At 37.5% G+C, this 18137-nt stretch overlaps 1 protein-coding gene across 1 annotated transcript in view; it reads left to right on the forward strand.

The window, feature by feature from the left end:
* The window catches only part of LOC147581671 (uncharacterized), a 79746-nt gene extending 62130 nt beyond the window's left edge, over positions 1-17616 (forward strand). Inside the window, exon 3 of the mRNA XM_086702899.1 lies at positions 17054-17616. Within this exon, the coding sequence (XP_086559025.1) occupies positions 17054-17161 (108 nt within the window). The 3' untranslated portion in view covers positions 17162-17616. The remainder of the gene's footprint in view (positions 1-17053) is intronic.
* The last annotated feature ends 521 nt before the right edge of the window (positions 17617-18137 follow it).

Consider the following 18137-nt stretch of genomic DNA (forward strand, 5'->3'; position numbering starts at 1 on the left):
TAAGGGCGACTCTCGGAGGGGAGAAAACATGAGAAAATATATATGTAAATAAAAAATACCAAAAGCAACAAAAGATTAGAAAGGACCAGAGAACACCACCAGAAACTCCATCTCTATAAGCATCATAATGGCAATAAATTCATATCTTTCAGTACTCACTCTAAATGTCAATGGACTCAGGGCTCCAATCAAAAGACATAGGTAACAGAATGAATAAGAAAACAAGATCCATGTATATGCTGTTTACAGGAGACCCACTTTAGACCTAAAGACACCTACAGATTGAAAATAAGGGGATGGAGAACCATCTATCATCTAATCGTCAACAAAAGAGAGCCAGAGTAGCCATACTTATATCAGACAATCTACACTTTAAATAAAGACTGTAATAAGAGATGAAGAAGGGCATTATATCATAATCAAGGGGGTCTATCCACCAAGAAGACCCACTAATTGTAAACATTTATGCACCAAATATGGAAGCACACATATATATCAATTAATCACAAACATAAAGAAACTCATCGATAGTAATACCATAATAGTAGGAGACTTCAACACCCCACTCACAGCAATGGACAGATCATCTAATCAAAAAATAAACAAGGAAACAATGGCTTTAAATGACACATTGGACCAGATGGACTTAACAGATACATTCAGAACATTTCATCCTAAAGCAGCAGAATATACATTCTTCTCCAGTGCACATGGAACGTTCTCCAGAATAGACCATATACTGGGACGCAAATCAGCCCTAAGTAAGTACAAAAAGATCGAGATCATACCATGCATATTTTCAGACCACAATGCTATGAAACTTGAAATCAACCACAAGAAAAAATTTGGAAAGGTAACAAATACTTGGAGACTGAAGAACATCCTACTGAAGAATGAATGGGCTAACCAAGAAGTTAAAGAAGAAATTAAAAAGTATGTGGAGGTCAATGAAAATGATAGCACCACAATCCAAAACCTCTGGGATGCAGCAAAGGCGGTCATAAGAGGAAAGTATATAGCAATCCAGGCCTTCCTAAAGAAGGAAGAAAGATCTCAGATACACAACCTAAACTTATGCCTTAAGGAGCTGGAAAAAGAACAGCAAATAAAACCCAAAACAAGGAGACGACAGGAAATAATAAAGATTAGAGCAGAAATTAATGCTATCAAAACCAAAAACACAGTAGAACAGATCAATGAAACCAGAAGCTGGTTCTTTGAAAGAATTAACAAAATTGATAAACCACTAGCCAGTTTAATCAGGAAAAAGGAAAAGACCCAAATAAGTAAAATCAAGAATGAAAGAGGAGAAATCACAACCAACATAACAGAAATAAAAACAATAATAAGAGAATATTATGAGCAATTATATGCCAACAAAATGGGCAATCTGGAAGAAATGGACAAATTCCTAGAAACACATACACTACCAAAACTGAAACAGGAAGAAATAGAAAATTTGAACAGACCCACAACCAGTAAGTAATCAAAAATCTTCCAAAAAACAAGAGTCCAGGGCCAGATGGCTTTCCAGGGGAATTCTGCCAAACATTTAAGGAAGAGTGAACACCTATTCTCTTAAAACTGTTCCAAAAAATAGAAATGGAAGGAAAATTTCCAAACACTTTCTATGAAGCCAGCATTACCTTGATTCCAAAACCAGACAGAGACCCCACTAAAAAGGAGAACTATAGACCAATTTCCCTGATAAACATGGATGCAAAAATCCTCAACAAGATATTAGCCAACTGGATCCAATAATACATTAAAAAAAGTATTCACCACGACCAAGTGGATTTATACCTGGGATGCAGGGCTAGTTCAATATCTGTAAAACAATTACCATGATTCATCACATCAATAAAAGAAAGGACCAGAACCATATTATCCTGTCAATAGATGCAGAGAAAGCATTTGACAAAATACAGCATCCTTTCTTAAGAAAAACCCTCAAGAAATTAGGGATAGAAGGATCATACCTCGAGATGATAAAAGTCATATATGAGCAACCCAACGCTAATATCATCCTTAATGGGGAAAAACTGAGAGCTTTCCCCCTAAGATCAGGAACAAGACAGGGATGTCCACTCTCGCCACTGTTCTTCAACATGGAAGTCTTAGCCTCGGCAATCAGACAACACAAAGAAATAAAAGGCATCCAAATTGCCCAGGGGGAGGTCAAACTTTCACCCTTTGCAGATGACATGGTACTCTATATGGAAAACCCTAAAGATTCCACCAAAACTGCTATAACTTATTCATGAATTCAGCAAAGTCCCAGGATATAAAATCAATGCACAGAAATTGATTGCATTCCTATACACCAACAATGAAGAGACAGAAAGAGAAATCAAGGAATCGATCCCATTAACAGTTGCACCAAAAACCATAAAATACCTAGGAATAAATCTAACCCAAGAGGTGAAAAATCTATACAGTGAAAACTATAGAAAGCTCATGAAAGAAATTGAAGAAGACACAAAGAAATGGAAAAAGATTCCGTGCTCCTGGATAGGAAGAACAAATATTGTTAAAATGTCGATACTACCCAAAGCAATCTACATATTCAATGCGATCCCTATCAAGGTAACACCAGCATTCTTCACAGAGCTAGAACAAATAATCCTAAAATTTGTATGGAACCCGAAAAGACCCCGAATAGCCAAAGCAATCTTGAAAAAGAAAACCAAAGCAGGAGGCCTCATAATCCCAGACTTCAAGCTATACTACAAAGCTATAATCATCAAGACAGTATGGTACTGGCACAAGAACAGACACTCAGATCATTGGAATAGAATAGAAGACCCAGAAATGGACCCACAAACATATGGGAAACTAATCTTTGACAAAGCAGGAGAGAATATCCAATGGAAAAAAGACAGTCTCTTCAGCAAGTGGTAGTGGGAAAACTGGACAGCGGCATGCATTAGAATGAACCTGGAACACTTTCTTACACCATACACAAAAATAAACTCAAAGTGGATGAAAGACCTCAATGTAAGAAAGGAAGCCATCAAAATCCTCGAGGAAAAAGCTGGCAAAAACCTCTTTGATCTTGCCCTCAGCAATTTCTTACTCAACACATCTCTGGAGGCAAGGGAAACAAAAGCAAAAATGAACTACTGGACCTCATAAAAGTAAAAAGCTTCTGCACAGTGAAGGAAACCATCAGCAAAACTAAAAGGCAACCGATGGAATGGGAGGAGATATTTGCAAATGACATATCAGATAAAGGGTTAGTATCCAAAATCTACAAAGAACTTATCAAACTCAACACCCAAAAAACAAATAATCCAGTGAAGAAATGGGCAAAAGACATGAATAGACACTTCTCCAAAGAAGACATCCAGATGGCCCACCAACACATGAAAAAATGCTCAACATCACTCATCATCAGGGAAATACAAATCAAAACCACAATGAGATACCACCTCATACCAGTCAGAATGGCTAACATGAACAACCCAGGCAACAACAGATGTTGGCGAGGATACGGAGAAAGGGGATCTCTTTTGCATTGTTGGTGGCAATGCAAGCTGGTGCAGTCACTCTGGAAAACAGTATGGAGTTTCTCAAAAAACTAAAAATAGAACTACCCTATGACCCAGCAATTGCACTACTAGGCATTTATCCAAGGGATACAGGTATGCTGTTTCAAAGGGACACATGTACCCCCATGTTTATGGCAGCACTATCAACAATAGCTAAAGTATGGAAAGAACCAAATGTCCATCGATGTATCAATGGATAAAGAAGATGCAGTAATTATATATACAATGGAGTATTCCTCGGCAATCCAAAAGAATGAAATCTTGCCATTTGCAACTACGTGGATGGAACTCGAGGGTATTATGCTAAGTGAAATTAGTCAGAGAAAGACAAAAATCATATGATTACACTCATATGAGGACTTTAAGCGACAATACAGTTGAAGATAAGGGAAGGGAAACAAAAATAATATAAAAACAGGGAGGGTGACAAAACAGAAGAGATTCATAAATATGGAGAACAAACTGAGGGTTCCTGGAGGGGTTGTGGGAGGGGGGATGGGCTAAATGGGTAAGAAGCGTTAAGGAATATACTCCTGAAATCATTGCTTCACTATATACTAATTTGGATGTGAATTTTAAAAAGTAAAAAATAAAGTTAAATTATAAAAACATTAAAAATAAATAAATAAATAAAATATATTCTTTCCAATATTCTTAATCATTATCACCACTACTTTAGACCAAGATGCTACCGTTGTGACTCCTGCTCTATTGTAGGACCTCTCCAGTCTCCTGTCTCTGCGGTCTTGTCTTCTCTACAAGTGACTCTTTGCTTTTACCCATTTAAATCACAGGAATCAAAGAATACTTCCTTTAGGCGTGGGCAAAGATGTGCTCTTAAAAACAAACACTACCTTTTATTCCATGAAAGATTCAGGTGTGGATGTCTTTGTAGATGCCCCATGATTAGTACAGTTATTTTGCAAATTTCCCCAAAAGAGCAAGCCATCAAAAAGCACAGGGAATAAGTGTCTGCATTTTTATTCTTGGGGAAATAGACTTAGGTTTCAAATATTTTACATACAAATGACATTTTTATTTTGATTTCTTTACTATGCAAAATTGAGAAACAAGCTTATGTTAACGGCTTCCTACTTAAAGGCCAAGAACACAGTCCACTGACTTCAGTGAATCTTTGTGCATTACTCTGATTGTGAATAAACAAAAGGCAAGCCATCACTTCTATGATTGTAATGTTCCTCCTATTTAATTTGGTTCTTAAAAAAACATCAGGTAAATATATCTGTCTCCATTTTCACTGTCTGACCATGATAGTAAACAAATTAGAACTAGACTCATTTCTACTATTTATAAATAACAATTTTTATAAATAATTCATTATTTTAGCTTGTGGATGAGAAAAACCATTTGACTTAAAGGCTAAACACGAGGGGAAATTAAGGATATGCATCCTAACTAGATGTGTGTTTGTTAGTTAAGGTTCTATTTTGCTTCCTGATAGATGTGAAATCAATAACACTTAAAGCGTAAGAGAGCTCAAAGACTAAACACTTCTGAGAAAAAAAAAGATTTGTACGAGAGAACGGGGTTCTAAACATATTAAGAAACAGAAGGGACAGTCGTTAATTTGGTTATGGTATGGAAATTAGGTAATAGAGATTCTGAAGGTGACCATTGATAGCATTTTCATTTGGGTTTGTAGATTAGAGTCCTAAAAAGTCTTCCTCTCCTCCTCCTCCTCCTCCTCCTCCTCCTCCTCCTCCTCCTCCTCCTCCTCCTTTCCTTCTCCTTCTCCTTCTCCTTCTCCTCCTTCTCCTTCTCCTTCTTCTTTTCTTCTTTCTTCTTTCTTCTTTCTCCTCCTCCTCCTTCTTTTTTCTTTTAAGAAGTCTTCTAATTAGTGCCCCTCTGGCAGTGCACATGCACAAGATAGATATTCCCATTTGGGTATTCTGGGGCCAATTGCTCATTCTGTTTCTCAGTTCTTATATTTATCGACTTCATCTTCCTCAGATCTTGGACATTAATAAATTAGTGGCTTCCCTTTTACTCCAATATTTAAGTCCTCTACGTACCCAGTTCAAACTGTGGGAGGTAGGGAATAATAGAAAAAGAAAGCATTAATATTGCGAAATTTCAATTGACTGCATGTCTAAAATGTAAAATGAAAAGCACTTGCAACTTGTGATGTGATTTGATAAAATTAATTTGTGGTCACAACTTTCTAGCAATATGCCTATTAAGTGAGGAAGAATCATGTTACTGTTTCCTGGCAAACCAGCTAACTGGAAAGCAAATTTTTATCAAGGACTGCATAGTGGTTATGCTACCAGAAGGGGTATTTTGAAACCCTGCTCATAATGATACGTATTTAATATCTTAAAGGATACATACACTATTTATGGTTATTTTTTAATTCTTTATATAAATTATTTACTATATAGGCCTCACTAAAAATTCATAACTAGCTTCTTGGTGAGGATGGCATTTTTTATATACACTTTTGGGCTATTCCTGTTAAAATACAAGCTAGCTGTGCTGTAAATTATTTTTAAAAAAACATCTTGGATATTTCGGTCCCAAACTCCTCCAGTGCTGACTAGGAGGGTCTCAGTTGTTTTTAGCAATTCTTTTCAAAGAGGCAAATAATAATTCATGTTATTAGTGGTTACTATAGAATTTTTCTTGCCTTTCAGAATTGGAGAAAGTCCCCTAGGGCTAGAGTAGGGCATTCACATGTCATGGTGAGACTTTTCTGTTGTTGTTGTTGTTGTTGTTGTTGTTGTTGCTAAACCTGCAGTTAGGCAGCCAGTACATGGGGAAAGAAAGATAGTTTCAGTGGTTCCTAGAATTTAAGTGTTCTTGTTGAACTCTTCTCTTACAGAAAAATTAACATGGGAGTTTTCTTGATTTCCATCCAGCATAGTAGGTGAGGGGTGATGGCTGAGAAAAATTATTTGACTTGCATCATTTTGAGGGAAAAATTAGGAACCCCTGTGAACCTTTGAGAAAATAATGTATGCAGACACTTGAGCCTCTTCTTTATGCTGTACACCCCCAAATCTCTCACAATATCATCTTTTGTTCCTTTTATATAAACTAACTCTCTTCTCTCTGATTAATGTGAATATTTTTGCTATTTACCTGTTTGGTTCTGTTACCTATTTTACTTCTTTGTTTAAAAAAAATTTCTCTTTGCTATTATTCAAGTAAGTCACTTTATAGAGATGATATTGTCTCTTAATATAAGCAATGGCTCTCGATATAGAATGCAAGAGAGTACATCAGAAATTACAGAGGCACTTAGTATATGTACTCCCCCTTCCTTGTGTGTGCATATGTATGTGTGCGTGTGTGTGTGTGTGTGTGTGTGTGTGTGTGTATGTGCGTGTCTATATTTTACTGGGTATTAACCTGTTTCCCAGGCAATTCTTATACAAAGCACTATGTGAACCCCTCTAAATAATGTCACAATCCAAACCACCACATTTGACCCTTACGGAAAGATAAAGGATGTCTTCAGTTATCTATACTGGGTCAAGTATTCAGATAGTAAAAATTCTTTACAGGAGTTGTGAAGAGACAAAATTTTTATCCTTGTGTAAAAATATCTTTCTTTGGAATTTTATCTTTTACAGGTTATTCTTGTGGGTTTGGGATACTAAAATGAGAACACATCACTCCAGCTTGTGAGGATGTGCCAAAATGAGCTTAGGACTCAGAAGAAAAGAGGCAGGAAATAGTATTGAAGTGGGCTCTCACATTGGGGAGGTCTTGGGTTAGAGTGGACAAGACCAGATAGGGTCCAGATGGCTTTCACGAGGTTCAGGGAGTGAAATCTGTCTAGTAATAAGATATTTCTTTGTTTGGAGGACATCATCTTTATTGAAAATACTCCTTGGGGAGGGTTCCCCCTGGGTGGCTCAGTCGATTAAGTGTCTGATTTCGGCTCAGGTCATGATCTCACAGTTCGTGAGTTTGAGCCCCGTGTCAGACTATGTGCTGGCAGCTCAGAGCCTGGAGCCTGCTTTGGATTCTGTGTCTCCCTCTCTCTCTGCCCCTCCCCCACTCGTTTTCTCTCTTTGTCTCTCAAAAATAAATACATATTTTTTTAAAAGGAATAAAATACTCCTTGGAGAAATTGCTGGTGCAGCTAACTAACATCATAGAAGATCATGTGATACAGTAGGGTTAGGGTTCTGTTTCACATCCTAGGAGACATGATTAACCAAGCATGCTACAGAGAGAAAACGTGTGTGGGGTGGTTAGCAGTAAGTCTGATGGTGCTTCTGAGTATGTCACTATCCTGGGAGGCCCTTGACCTTTTTTACCTGACATGTCACATTAAAAAAATAAAACAAAATAAAAATAACGAGATCCAAACCTGTTATTTAAAAATCAAGGTTATCTGGGGCACCTGGCTGGCTCAGTCGGTTGAGCATCTGACTTTGACTCAGGTCATGATATCACGGTTGGGGAGTTCGAGCCCCACACCAGGCTCACTACTGTCGGCACAGAACCCCCTTCAGATTCTCTGTCTCCCTCTCTCTCTGCCCCTCGCCCACACATGCTTTCTCTCAATAATAAACAACAACAAAAAAAATCAAATTTATCGGTATTAAAAAGCCTTTTTAAGGTCTTCCCCTTGATATGTGCTTCCGGACTATCACAATGGACTATCTGTTCTTTAATTTTGAAAATGTAGTTTTGTTTAGGTTCTGTTTGAATCTGTGTTAACTGTGAGAGCCCCAGTACTGTACATGCTCAATGCAGCTTCAGCTCCTGAAATGTAGCCTCCACCACAGAGAGAAAGGAAGCCTTGCAGACCCTTTGCAGGTGTGAGCAGACCCATGGATGGGTTTGTGAACCCTCACAGAGGGATGGTTTAACCCACATTCATCCTATTTAACTTGACCATTTAAAGGGCTGACCTTTTTTAAAATGTTAACAACTTGAACAAATTCAACATCTCTTTTATGACTGAACTGCTTTCTTTCTAACTTGTTATTTTTTATGTGTGAAAGGCTTTAGATCAGATACTGAGAAGCTCATCACGCTAAAGGGAGCTTAATTAACATCAATGGAAAATTCACAGAGAAAATAAAAGCAGCAAGCAATAGAAATCACACGGGCTAGATCTAGAAGCCCATAGGGAATAAGCCCAGGAGGCTTAATGCCTTCAGGACAGTCTACCAGATCAAGGGAGGGAGAATAAAAAGTTGAATCTAAGTTAAAAGAGAAATCCCTCATTGCTAACTCAAAATTCTGTATTCAGAATATCCTAAAGGACCAGATACCCAACAAAGCCAAATTCCTTTGCTTTTTTTCCTTTTTTATTTATGTTAAACTAGATTTTTGTGATGATGTGGCATGTTATAGAATAGGCATCACAGGTACACCTAGGGGCTTGGATTGGGAGTGAAAAAGTGCCTTGGAGTATGATCCCTTTCATGGCCTTTATCACACAAGTATGAGTGTTCTTTTGGGTGAAGCCAGGAGAATCATCAAGCACTTAGCATATGTTGGGTCTACAACAATTGTGGTTTCTTTGGGTCACTGTTTTCTTTTAAGTGTCTAATGGCCCCTATCTTCTTATTCTACTCTGCTTGATTTGAGCCTTTGGTGATGTGACATAGCACAGTGGACCGATGCTAATGAGAATAACTCAAAAGGCTGAATCTCACAAGATGTTTAACGTTTAAAAATTTTCCTGACATCTCTGATTATGCTTGCCATTTCTTGATTATGTATTTTCCAAGGTCTAGGTTATAAAAGGAATCATACATTTTCCAAATGGCCATTTGGCTGTTAGGGGTTCTGATAGAAACTCCTACAGATTTTTGTGCATGTTAATATTGCTGTGGGGATGTCAAGAGCTTGTGGTCTCTTTGGTAACATAGCAATAGTTCCAGGCATGACTGTTGCCCAGCACACTCAGCAAAACGGCGTGTTCAGTGCTTTCCTATAAGGCAGTAATGGCTGAGCCAGTCTAAGGCCTGCCCTTGACCAATTATGCTGTTAGAGGTGCTAATCACATGGAAGGTAACTTTGAACCCTGCTTCAAAGGATCCCCCTCTTTTTGCCTTAAGAATGAAGTTGTGTTTAAGGGTTTTTGTTATTATTTATGTCTATAGTGTGAAACACATCTTATGATATTAAGATAAAAGGTGTCCTCTTATATTTCATTTAAGATGCTAGTTCCCAAAATGATTAAATATTTACTGAAAAAGGACAGGTGTCTGTCCATTAGTGTGATTGTCTGAACATTATCTTCTAGTTATTGATTTAATTTGCTCTACTCCTCTTCCCTCAACAGTGATTTTTCTAAAACAAGGCAAAATAAACCCAAATCAAATCCAACTGAGGCAAGGCAAAATAAATTCTTTAATAACAAGCAGCTAACATTTGGGCATCTCCACTATTTGTTTGCACAAACAAAACTAAGTATTTCACTAATGTCATCTGATTCTCATGAACTCTATGAGTTATTATCCCCATTTTGCCGGTGCAGAAACAGAGGCTTCAAGAAATTAAAGATTTTTATCAAAACCACAGAGAAAGTTAGAGGTGGGATGTGAGCCCAGGTCTATCAGACTTCAAAACTTGTCCTACAAGCCACTTTCTCTCCTTTGAGGGCTGTGATTTGTCATTGTATAGCCAGTGCCCACACAGTGCCAGTGCCTGGCATATTACACATACAGTAAATATGTTTGGATTGATTTGATCCAGCTTGACAAGTATTTTCAGTTAGTCTGTTTGTACAATTGTGGAAAGTAAGAGATTGCTCTCTGTTTCTCCAGGTACTTTATTTGTTTTTATTAAGATTAAAAAATTTTTATTTCCAATACAGCTGACATATAGTGTGAAATTAGTTTCAGGTGTACAATACAGTGATTCAACAATTCTGTACATTACTCAGTGCTAATCATGATAAGTGTACTTTTTAATGCCCATCATTTCTAGGTACTTTAAATTTTTTTTTTTCAACGTTTATTTATTTTTGGGACAGAGAGAGACAGAGCATGAACGGGGGAGGGGCAGAGAGAGAGGGAGACACAGAATCGGAAACAGCCTCCAGGCTCTGAGCCATCAGCCCAGAGCCTGACGCGGGGCTCGAACTCCCGGACCGCGAGATCGTGACCTGGCTGAAGTCGGACGCTTAACCGACTGCACCACCCAGGCGCCCCTCTAGGTACTTTAAATTATATTTGGAATTCTTTGGGGGAAGTCAGAACTCCAGGAACCTAATTTAATACTCGTGAACCCTTTAGATTTGGAATAGACAGCAGTCTTTCTTGGGGACTTAGTTTGTACAGCCCACATGACAAGTTGGCAAATGGGAGAAGTGAGGGACATTTTGCTGAAGGATTTGAATGAGGTGAGTAAGCAGGGAAAGGAAATGGATAAATTTGTTGTTGCCTCAGAGGTTAATGGAAAATATCCGTGCTTTGCTGAGCATAACTCACTGCATAAAAGATGTAGCAAAGTTGCTTAACAAGGTCACTCAGCTCTGGAGGGATTTTTGATCTATGTTCAGTCAAATCCTTTCACCTGCAGTGGCCGGTCAAACCTTGCAAATGGAGTCAACCAAATTAGTCACCCGAAATTCAAGCGCCTGGATTGCACTTTCTTAGGATTTAATTCCCTGTCACTGTCACCACCTGGGAGTGACACCTCCTAATTGAGTGTATTCAGTAATGCCCAGAGGCTTCTCAGCCATAAGCCCCAGAGGACACCTATTTATCTTATTTAGATTCAGGCTATTTGCTGACGAAGGCATTTGTGTCAGTGGAAGGAGCTGGCTTTGGAAAATTAGGAGAATTCCAACAGCGTAGGGGTCAGTTATCATTGCATCACTTTCTAGATAAACGAAAAATATTTTTTTTTTAAACATTGAAAGCATAAGGATAGGGTTAAGAATTAAGACCAGCATTTTTGGTCTCAGCTGCCATTACAACTCATAGTGCCCTGGCCCAATTCTGAGCCACTCAGTATGTTACTATCCAGAGCCCACAGTAATGAGAAGACATGTCAAAACCACCTATTCATGGTGATGCTGGATTACTTGAGGTCAGTCTCCTGGAAATACTTGAACCATACTATTTAAATATTATTATAAAAAGTTATAATGACATGCTTTACCTGATTCTGTTTCCAACTATATTACAACACATTGGTTACTTACGATGATGCTCTAGCAAAAGACTTGTTTTCATAGAATTAGATCTGTTGACTTCTTGTGGAGAGACAAAGTTCTTGAACAATTGTGATAACCATCTTGGTTGAAGTATTGGGTTTAATTATATGCTTCTCACCTGAACTATGGAAGCTACTTTTGCTTCTCACCTGAACTATGGAGGCTACTTTGTCCTTCCCAACTTTTGTTACTCCCCATACCAATACTGCTAGTCATTACTGAGATATGAATCATAACTTTGTCCATGGCACTTTTTCTCTACGTGCAATTTTATGTCTCCCTATTGCCTATAGAATAAAGTCTAAAAATCTTAACCCGACACAACCTTCCAATTAGTTGTCCCACATATTTAACTCTTCTGCATTGAAATCCAGTTCTTTTCTTTCTATGCAACATATATTTTTCTTCCTTATTTTTGTCCATGCTTTTATTGTCTTCTGAAATTTTCATCTGCCCTGTCTTGTGGACATTCTTTCCATCCGAAAGGGTATCTTTTCCTTGAAGTTTTCTGTTGCTCTCAAAAAGGTCTACAGCTGGGGCGCCTGGCTGGCGCAGTCGGTTGAGCGTCCGACTTCAGCCAGGTCACGATCTCGCGGTCCGGGAGTTCGAGCCCCGCGTCAGGCTCTGGGCTGATGGCTCAGAGCCTGGAGCCTGTTTCCGATTCTGTGTCTCCCTCTCTCTCTGCCCCTCCCCCGTTCATGCTCTATCTCTCTCTGTCACAAAAATAAATAAACGTTGAAAAAAAAATTTTTAAAAAAAATAAAAAATAAAAAAAAAAAAGGTCTACAGTAAAACCTTGGTTTGCGAGCATAATTCATTCTGGAAACATGTTTGTAATCCAAAGCATTTGTATATTAAAGCAAATTTCCCCATAAGAAATAATGGAAGTTCAGATGGTTCATTCCACAATCCAAAAATAGTCATATAAAAATGATTACAATACTGTAATATAACACAAAATAATAAAGAAAATACAAAATATAAAGAAAAATGAACAAATTAATCTGCACTTAATTTGAAAATCTTTGTGGCTGCTGTGAAGGAGACAAGAGAGAGAAGGATTATTGTATAGGATGACTTTAACCATCACTCATGGGATCACTGCTGTCTATTGGCTCAATGGAAGCTTTTCTGCATGGGGGCCATTGTATACGCTTGCACGATGTTGACTACAGTACAGTATTAATAAACTCTTGTCACATACTGTATTTAATGTAATTGGCAATAAAGCAGCAAAGGAAAGGGTCTGTATCTGCTGGCAGCCTGACCTAGAATGAAGCAAAGCATTCCTAAGCTTACTCTTGGATGGAAAAGCAAAGTACTGCCCATAGGTGCTTTGAAGTGACAAAAAATATGCTAGTGCCAGTTGTGGATACCTTCCAAAGTTCTGAAAAGTCACTGATTTCTGTCAAACACCACAGCCTGATACTGAGCATCTGAGCATGGGAGACCATCACCCACAATCCCAGAGAGACAGAGAGAGAGAGAGAGAGAGAGAAGAGCCATTGGCTCAGTTGTGATCATGTGACATTTGGCATCACGTACTACTTGCATTGTAAGACATGGCTTGTTTTCCAAATTAAAATTTATTAGAGGGGCACCTGGTTAAGCGTCCGACTTCAGCTCAGCTCTGATCTCACCATTCGTGGGTTTGAGCCCTGCATGGGGCCCTGTGCTGACAGCTCAGAGTCTGGAGCCTGCTTCGGATTCTGTCTCCCTCCCTGACCCTCTCTCTCCTGCTCACACTCTGTGTGTGTCTCTGTCTCTCAAAAATAAACATCAAAAAATAATTGAAAATTCATTGGAAATATTTACTAGTCTTGCAGACACCTGCAGAACAAATTACTCACAATCCAAGGTTTTACTGTATTTTCTTTCCTTTAAACCTTCCTGGTACTTAGAATCTCCCATGATAATTATCTTTACTCTTTATTTATTCTATCTCATGATTTTTGCAAATTTATATCCTCTAATCAGGTTGTAAGTAACATGTGGTTAGGGATTATGTCTTATCTTTGTTTTATATACTGTAGGATCTTAGTTAAAAATTTTTTATTTGAACTAAGCTCTTGCTAATAAGGCTGATTCAATTTCTTCTAAGCTTCCACTTGTTTCTTTTCCATCAAAAGAATAGTATCATTGGTGATAATGTGGCACTTGTAAGTTCTTTTAACAGTATTTGAAATTCTAATGTCTGTTGGATGTGATCCATTTCTAGTGTTGAAAGGAAGTGGGTTAAAGGTTGCGGGAAGAGGTTACATTTTTGCCCGAATTTTCCCCTACTTTGAATCCTGTCATCACAGGAATTAGCCTTCTGTGGCATTTAATTACTTAACAACACTCCAAACTACTTGGCATTCCACAAAATTAGTTAAACACTGTGTTTTGTTAAAGATGATAAGTAAAGCTAATTTTCCTGTAATTTTCCATACATTTACTCTGGCAGGAACTAGAAGATGGGAGATTGTACCCAGTAGCCTTTTTACATTTAATTTGTTGTGGTGGTGGTGGTGGTTTGTTTTAATTCTTAACTTCTCTTCTGGCATTTCAAGTACTCCAGAGACTGGAGTACTGATGGGTTTGAATTACAGTGGTTTGAATCTATACTGAGACTTCACTTAAGAATTGTAGCATTTCAAACTGAATTGAAACAAAAATTAATCTTATAGGCTATCATGCTTCATTAGGGATGCTCAGGACAAGAATTCACTAAATGTTCATTGGTCTATTCAGTTATATCTAGTTCTCTCAGGTTCACATGCCTGAAGTTTAGAAACCAACTCAGAACTACAATGAAGTTCCAGGCAGAAACATAAATGGGAATTAACCATAAATTAACACTATTGTTCAAAATATTTTTCTGGCAGTTTAAAAACCATAATTTAAGCTTTCCATGTAAGCTCTTAAATATCTAATATGTCTGTATAATTATGCCTAATCATTAACTTCCTTAATGTCTCTATAATGGTACCTTATTTCACTTTTGTCATTCAGGGTATTTTAGGGCAATCTAGAACAATTAAACTAATTTCAAGACAAAAACAAAAACAAAAACAAAAAACCTTCCAGTTTTAGGCATAGACTAGATACCATTTTTTAGGCCCAAGCAAACTTTTTGAACTACAACATGACAATAAGTCTATTTAGATGTGTTGTAGTTACCATTAAGAAAAAGGTGTTTATATATATTCCTGCTGGTGTTAGAATTTTTATATTTGCCAGCGTAGTGCAGCCTTGAGATGTCATAATGGGCTTTTTATAAGCATGATACATTTAACTTTCAGTTTCTAGTATTACTTTACTCTTTATTGGAATATAGCAGCAAAATTAATGACCTTGAAAATAAACATGCACTAATTTTAGAATAATATGCTTTAAACTGCTCTAGAAATGTTTTTAAGACTCCCTGAAGAGACACTGTCTAGTGACCAAACTGAGCTAGTACAATAGTCATCCCAGCATGATGCCAGCTACTTTTCAGTTGACATCAGTTAGTCCTCAGCCATGCAATGCTATGGTGTGCAGAAGTTTTGGGATTATGCTCAGTGGCATTGTTTCATGATTGTTAACAACAGAAGGTGGCTCCTCCTGGATGAAGAAGCAACAGAGAATATTCTGAAGCCTATGTTTGAAAAAGGCAACAGATCACTAACCCTGGTGATGTATTGTATCTTAGGGAAATCTTAGCAGACAGCTATGTGACAAGACCACAGGATTCACAAGACTGTCAAGTCTGGAACATTTCTGAATATGTTGACTTTTTATGCAGTGAAAGAGAGAATGGTCCAACTGATAATTATAGGTGAATTCTGGCTGCTGTTCCAGTGCACATTTTCATAAATTATAAATAAACTTTTTAAATTGAGATCTAATTGACATACAACAATTATGTTAGTTTCAAGTGTACAGCATAATAATTTGATATTGTGTAGGCTGTGAAATAATTGCCACATAAGCCTAGTCTAGCTAACATCTGTCACTACACATAGTCCCAATTTTTTTTTCTTGTGATGAAGACTTAAGACCTACTCTCTTCACAGCTTCTAGATATGTAATACAGTATTAACTATAGTCACCACGCTGTATCTTACATGCCCTTGACTTATTATTTTATAACTGGAACTTTATTCCTTTTGACCTCCTTTGCCCCCTTTTGCCCACTCCTTGCCTCTGGCAACCACCAATCTGTTCTCTGTATCTGTGAGCTTGTTTTTACTTGTTTGTTTTGTTTTGTTTTGGTCTTTGGGGTTTTTTTAGATTCCACATAAGTGAGATTATATGGTATTTGTCTTTCTGGGTCTGATTTATTTAACTTAGCATAAAGTCTTCCAGTTTCATGTTGTCACAAATGGCAGGATTTCCTTTTTTCTCATGGCTGAATAACATTCTGTGTGTGTGTGTGTGTGTGTGTGTGTGTGTGTGTGTGTGTGCCCCTTGAATAATATTCTGTGTGTGTCCATGCTGCTATAAATGGCAAGATTTCATTCTCTTTTTATGGCTGAGTAATATTTCATTGTTTATTTTCTCTATCCACTCATCCATGGATGGGCACTTTTGTTGTTTCCATATCTTGGCTATTATAAATTATGTTGCAATAAATAGCATTGTTTGGTACATATATAATATATGTATTGGGTACAATATAATAATATATATTATATATGTATTCGGTACATAGGTATATTACAATAATAATATATTATGCATTGTTATGTATTATTATTATTATTATAGAGGTGGTCGTATATTTTTTCAAATTCATGTTTTGTTTCCTTTGGAAAACAAAAACCCAGAAATGGAATTGCTAGATTATATGGTCGTTCTACTTTTAATTTTTTGAGGAACCTCCATAATATTTTCCACACTGGTCACATTGATTTACATTCCCACCAGCAGTGCACAAGTGTTCCCTTTTCTCCACATCCTCTCTCACTAACACGTGCTATTTCTTGTCTTTTTGATAACAGCCATTCTAACAGGTGTGAGGCGATATCTCATTTTGGGTTTGATTTGCATTTCCCTGGTGATTAGTGATGTTGAACTGCTTTCATGTATCTGTTGGATAAATAAATATTTTTGAATATTTCTTTAAAATCATGTATTTATCTCAATTTTATAAAATGGTAAAAATACATAATTGACAATGTTTCAATGTATTGGAAACTATTTTGATTTTTATTTTCTTAGGAGAAAACTAATATTTCTTTAAACATTTCAACAGTTAACTTGATTGTTTTGTGTGTGTGACCCAAATCAACATGTTAGTGGAGTAAGCTGTTTTGGAGATGAGCTAGCACAGTGCGAAGGGCAGGTGAACAGTGTTAACTTTGTTAATTTTTATTCACAGGCATTTCATACAGACCACCCTGGGTCAGTTCTATGTTTACAAATTTGTGCCTATCCGTATTTTCATCAGAGTGCTGACAAGAAGCAAATGACATTCTCTATGAAGTAATTCAGGCAAATTTAATGTAGGGACTTTTTTTTTTTTTAATGTTTATGTATTTTGGAGAGAGAGACAGAGACAGAGACAGTGTGCATGGGGGAGGGGCAGAGAGAGACGGAGACAGAATCCGAAGCAGACTCCAGGCTCTGAGCTGTCAGCCCAGGGCCCGACTTGGGGCTCACAGTCACGGACCACGAGATCATGACGTAAAGTTGGCCGCTTAACCGACTGAGCCACCCAGGCGCCCCATGAAGGGATTGTTTTAAAGTTGTGGATAACTTAAAATAGCCAGTAAGGAATGCTGCAGCATTCTGTTAATAGTAATTATAGAAAACTATTACCATCTTTGGCCTGATGGAGCAATGAAGGGAATTTTCAATGGGAACCATGAGAGCAGTGGCTGCAGGAGAGGGACACCCAATGAAAGAAATATGCAGCTACTGTCAACCATGTTGGTACAGAGGGATCTGGGGGGAATAAATACATCTCTTTCCAATAGCCTTCCAATACCCTGCTGTTGTCCTCCACTAGCCAAACCCAACCAGAAGCCAGAGGCAGGGCAATTGGTTGATATGATCCTTAGGGGTCAGCCCCTTGGGTCACAGAACAGGATGTCAATAGGTAGAGTGTAGATCTGAAAGAGCAAGTGGAAATGCCAGCACACTTACTATATTGTCAAATCTTTTAAATAATGACAGTGAACGTGTTCATTCACATGAGTTGGTGGAAAATCTTGCTGGAAAAATACCTCAAAACCTTATCACACAATGACTGAACTTATGAGAATGTTCTTCAAAATAGCATTTATAAAATTGTAAGTAATCTAAATGTCTTAAAGCAAGAAATTGACTAAGACATTTCTTTTTCTTTTTAAGTTTTTTACTTAAATTCTGATTAGTTTACAGTGTAATATTAGTTTCAGGTGTACAATATGGTGATTCAACACTTCCTTTCAACACCTGGTGCTCATCACAAGTAGTAAGCT

This window comes from Puma concolor, chromosome B1 (genome assembly GCF_028749965.1).
Source record: "Puma concolor isolate L17-30 chromosome B1, mPumCon1.1.hap2, whole genome shotgun sequence".
Lineage (NCBI taxonomy): Eukaryota > Metazoa > Chordata > Mammalia > Carnivora > Felidae > Puma > Puma concolor.